Source organism: Grammomys surdaster, unplaced genomic scaffold, assembly GCF_004785775.1.
Source record: "Grammomys surdaster isolate TR1022 unplaced genomic scaffold, NIH_TR_1.0 125284, whole genome shotgun sequence".
In the NCBI taxonomy this organism is placed as follows: domain Eukaryota; kingdom Metazoa; phylum Chordata; class Mammalia; order Rodentia; family Muridae; genus Grammomys; species Grammomys surdaster.
The window spans coordinates 1,060,226-1,065,209 of NW_021620163.1; the positions used below are offsets into that span (position 1 = coordinate 1,060,226).

At 31.3% G+C, this 4,984-nt stretch overlaps 1 protein-coding gene across 1 annotated transcript; it reads right to left on the bottom strand.

Annotated features, from left to right (window-relative positions):
- Nucleotides 1-530: 530 nt before the first annotated feature.
- LOC114637414 (olfactory receptor 10AG1-like) lies at nt 531-1,508 on the bottom strand. The gene has a single exon (XM_028785642.1). It carries the CDS (start codon nt 1,506-1,508, stop codon nt 531-533), a length of 978 nt encoding a protein of 325 aa, XP_028641475.1.
- Nucleotides 1,509-4,984: the final 3,476 nt, after the last annotated feature.

Here is a 4,984-nt window from a genome sequence, read left to right on the forward strand (position 1 = left end):
TAGGGTTTGGAGAGACTCACTGATAATTCACTTATTGACATTCAATGAGTATGTATTTTTATAGTTCTATTGGTAGTTACTGTTCTATATATTTCATAACTATAGAAGACTATCAGAAAATACGGGTATGAGTATTTGGGGAAATAATTACATATTAACCTTAATATATGGATATCCAACTTTGAATTGCACCCATATATCATTAAATATATAAATTATTAAAATTTTATTTTTTAAAAATAAATACTTTTGCTCAGATGGTTCATTGAATATTGAAGCCCTTGCCTAATACATTCTAAATAATAAAATGTATAAGAAAATTTAAGTTTGAGGAAAATGTATTATATTTCTGGAAGGGAAATGGGGAAAGGCGTAACATTTGAAATATAAAAAAAGAAAATATTCAATAAAAATAAATAAATAAATAAATAAATAAATATGATGGAAGTGATTGACTTCTCAATATGGAAAGAAAACATTTCAAAATAAGTGCATTAAAAGGAAAAAAAATTCTATGCCAACACATGACACTATTTTTGGAATATTAGTTTTCTCAGTGCAACAATCACCTCCTTGTTCCTGAGGCTGTATATTAAGGGATTGAACATGGGAGTCACAATGGTATAGAACAGTGATAGCAGTTTGTCAGTTCCAGGAGAATGCATAGACTTGGGCCTCAAGTATGTAATGGTACCAGATCCATAAAATAAAACCACCACCAGCAGGTGTGAAGAACATGTGGAGAAGGCTTTTGCCTGCCCTTTGGCTGTTGGCAACCTCAGTATTGTGGCAATGATTTTGCTGTAGGATGTAAGCACCAGTATAAAGGGGAGAGCAGCCACCACCATAACAACCACATAGACAGACAGCTCATGCACTGAAGTGTCCCCACAAGCCAGCTTGAGAATGGGTGGTATGTCACAGAAGAAATGGTCTATTTCATTAGAATTGCAAAAATGCATAGAAAATATCCAACAGGTTTGTCCAATCTGAATTGGAATGCCACTGAGCCAGGAGCCTGCTGCCAGCTGAGTGCATTTTTTTGAGTTCATGATCAATGGGTAGTGCAAAGGGTTGCAGATGGCCACATAGCGATCATAGGACATCACAGCCAGGAGGAAACATTCATCCGTTCCCAATATAAGAAAGAAACACATTTGCACAGCACAAGAAAGCACAGAAATGTTTCTATCCTGTGTCGAAATGTTGAACAGAATTCTTGGGACAATAACTGATACATAACAGATTTCCAGAGAAGAAAAATTTGCCAGGAAGAAATACATGGGTTTCTGCAATGTATGCTCAAGCCTAGTTATTAATATGATGAGGCAATTGCCAGTGAGGATAATCATGTAAATGATTGAGAACAGTGCATACAGAATCCCTTGGAAGTTGGGAAGGGCAGAAAATCCCAGTAGGACAAATTGCATTACTGTAGAACTGTTGCCTTCTGCCTCAGCTTCTTCATGTTTCATCTGTAGGAATGATTTAGTCAGAGTCTGAGCCATTTTATCTTTAGTTTTGTTTCTTCTTCTACAACCCAAGAACGACTTTCATTCTTAGTTCTCAATTCTCTGTACAAATTTGTTGCTGTTAGTGTCAGTCCAAAACTCTGAATTTTTTCTTTCTTTTATTTATTGGTTATTTTATTTATTTACATTTTAAATGTCATTCCCTTTCCCCATATTCCCTCCCTAGAAACCCCCTATCCCATCCCCCCTCTTGCTTTTTGCTTTTATACCATTTTAATTACATGCAAATATTCAGGTCAGTTCTAGGTTGAGGAACTAGCAATACAATAGATGCAAATAGTCAAGGAAAAAACAAGACAATAAACACAGATAGTCAAAGAACAAGCAAAGCAATAAACAAAGTTCTGTGAACACTCTAGTGATCACTGTTTCTAAGGATTTATCAGGATGACCAAAATATCTGAGCCTACTTCCCTGTCCTAGTCCAAAGTCATTTTTATACCTGAAGCCTACTTCCTTGTCCTAGTCTAAGATTTAGATTCCTGCCTGAAATTACTTCTTTGTTTTAGAATAAGATTTAGTTTCCTGCCTGAAATTACAAGAAATGTTATTAATGTTAATAATAAATGAGAAATATTAAGTAATGTTATTACTCTCATAAGATACATTGTTTTTTAAATTTTTTAGTGTTTATTTAAACTCATTTTATCCTTAAATCTAAAATATTGCAATATAGGTTTTACTCACTATTTTATACTCATTAGTAAAATAAGTTTCCTGAGACTCTCAGTTTATACTTACTTTATATCCAAATACTTCATTTTCAATCTAAAACAATTTTGTAATAAATATAACCACTATGAAAAATTAATTGCAAGAAATAGAATACAATAAAATATCTAAGCCTCAATAGCAAACAATAGGATACAACTAAATATTATTTCAACTTTAGTGTAAAATCTGTAAAACCAGCAATTAATTCCTGTTCAGAGAAGTAAGGATGACTATGGTGATATATATGTAGGAAATCTCAACAGTGATTCTAATAAAAAAGTACATATTCAAATACATGTTTATTTATTTTACAAACTGATTACATCATACAACTTGTATATGTAACAGTCTTAAACCACTCAGCTCTTTATGAATTCCTTCTAAGGTAATTCACTGCATTCGGTATTTTTCTCTCTGTTGTGTGTTACTCCATACATGTTTTATGATTGGATTACATATATTTTCATTTTTTTTATATCTAAACCTACATTTTGAATGCTCTAAAAGGTATTCTTTGAATCAATATGTGGTGAAAATCTTATTATTTGACAAAAGTGATTTAATGTATTATTGAAAAATTATGAATAGATTTATTTCCATTCAGGCTATTCTCAAGTTGTAAGAGATGATTCTTAGCTAGAATTCAGAATCCCACCTGGAAAAATTTTGAAATTTGTATCTGTGAATGTTAAGTGCCTTCAAGTGGGGATCTGAAAAAAAAATTAGACTATTTTGATTCTCTCTTGCAGAAAGATAATTTCATATCAGTGTTTTGGCGTGAAAAATACTGTGCCATATTATGTTATAAATAATATGAAGGGCAAACTAACTAACTCACTGCAAGTGAGAGCCACATATGCATTCTTGCTCTAGATGTTTTACATATAGGCAGTGATCCAAGCATCAAACACAAGTTAAATAAAATTTATTATGTTGTTATTGTATTTACAATTCTCTGGACAAGACAATTTCTTAACACACTTAACACTTCCCAACCTCCAAGGGATTCTATCTGTACTGTTCTCCAATCTTTACATGATTATCCTCACCCGCAGTTGCCTCATCATATTAATAACTAGGCTTCAGCATATATGACTGAAACTCATGTATGTTTTCTTGGAAAATTTTTCCTCTTTCGAAATCTGCTATATATCAGCTACTATCTCAAGAATTTCGTTCAGTATTTGGACACAGAATAAAAACATTTCTGTTCTGCCTTGTGCTGTGCACATGTGGTTCTTCCTTATGTTGAGAAGTGGTGAATGTTTCTTCTTATAATGTATACACTTATCTGTACACTTATAAAATTCTACTGATTAAAATTTGAAGCTAAACATTGTTGAAGTTTGTAGCTGTCATAGAGAAGTGAGAAAATTATTGAAATTACAAGAACCTGGGAGAACTAAGAATTGAGGGATACAAGGTAAAGTTCATTAGTGGAAAAAAGTTCTAGTTAGAAGTATAAGCTGCTTAATGCTACCCCACAGTTGTGACTATAGAAAATTATATATTATTGTTTGCTGAAGTTAACCCTATAAAATATTTGAATATATTCAAACTAAAAGTTATATATACTCTAGGAAAGAACATTATCCAAAATGTAATGCTATTGAGTGATATGTATCAAACTCCAACACTGTACCCATAAACATTCAGAATTGCAATGTATAAGGTTAAAATAAGTGAAATAAATGACACTGGAAGACATGGGAAAAGTGGATGTTTTCATACAGAGAGAGAGAGAGAGAGAGAGAGAGAGAGAGAGAGAGAGAAGAGAAATAAATTTGCTATTAAGAAAATTTGTTTTTGGATAGTAACACAACTAAGATTTGATTGCTAGTGATAAAACATTAAATATGCCTGTTTATTCTATACTATCATTACTATACAATATATTAACTTAGTTTCATTCTTATACCATTCCAGTTCAAGCCTAATTCAGGAAAAGCAACAAAAACAAAGAAACTGTTTGTTAAGAGGAAGAAAAGCTAACCCAAGTCAACACTCTGTGATCTTTATTTTGTTACTAATTATGTAGCGATTATAGTTTTGTAAAATACTGTCTTTAGAATAGACATATGTAAAATATTTAGTTATATGATTAACTCAGTAATTTATTAATAAATGTTAATGTTTATGTGATTATGATGAAAATTATAATAGCAATGTTGCTACTTTTAGTATCTCTGTTCACTATATAATAAAGTTTTATGCCTTTTAACTTCATTTGAGCTCATAGTAACTATATGCAGAAGAATATGAACATGTATCATGGAATTTTAAAAGAAAATCAAAGAATCTATATTTTCAAGATAGTCTACTATTCTAGATCATTTACTGATACTAAACATACATGTATTTGTAAGTTTAAATTTTAATATACAAACGTGATTCATGTTAAATTATTTGAAACAAATTATTTAAAGTACATACCTTTAATGGATTCATCAAAATAATAGAAAAAATTAAAATTAAGTCAAATCATTTAATTTTTCAGTTTGTCTATAGTCTTCAACATAACCTAGAGACACAGCTTAGAGCTTTCTTTAAATAATAGCTGTTCTTTACCCTGAGGACCAACTATTTTCCAATTTACTTTCTCTAACACTCATAGGGTTTGATACAATGCCTAAAATACTGTGTCATCGTCGTTGTCTTCTTCTTCTTCTCCTTCTTCTCCTTCTTCTCCTCCTTCTTCTTCTTCTTCTTCTTCTTCTTCTTCTTCTTCTTCTTCTTCT

Bases quoted from the DNA above. Each gene is read 5' to 3' on its own strand.
- LOC114637414 (XM_028785642.1), bottom strand. From the start codon at position 1,508: ATGGCTCAGACTCTGACTAAATCATTCCTACAGATGAAACATGAAGAA.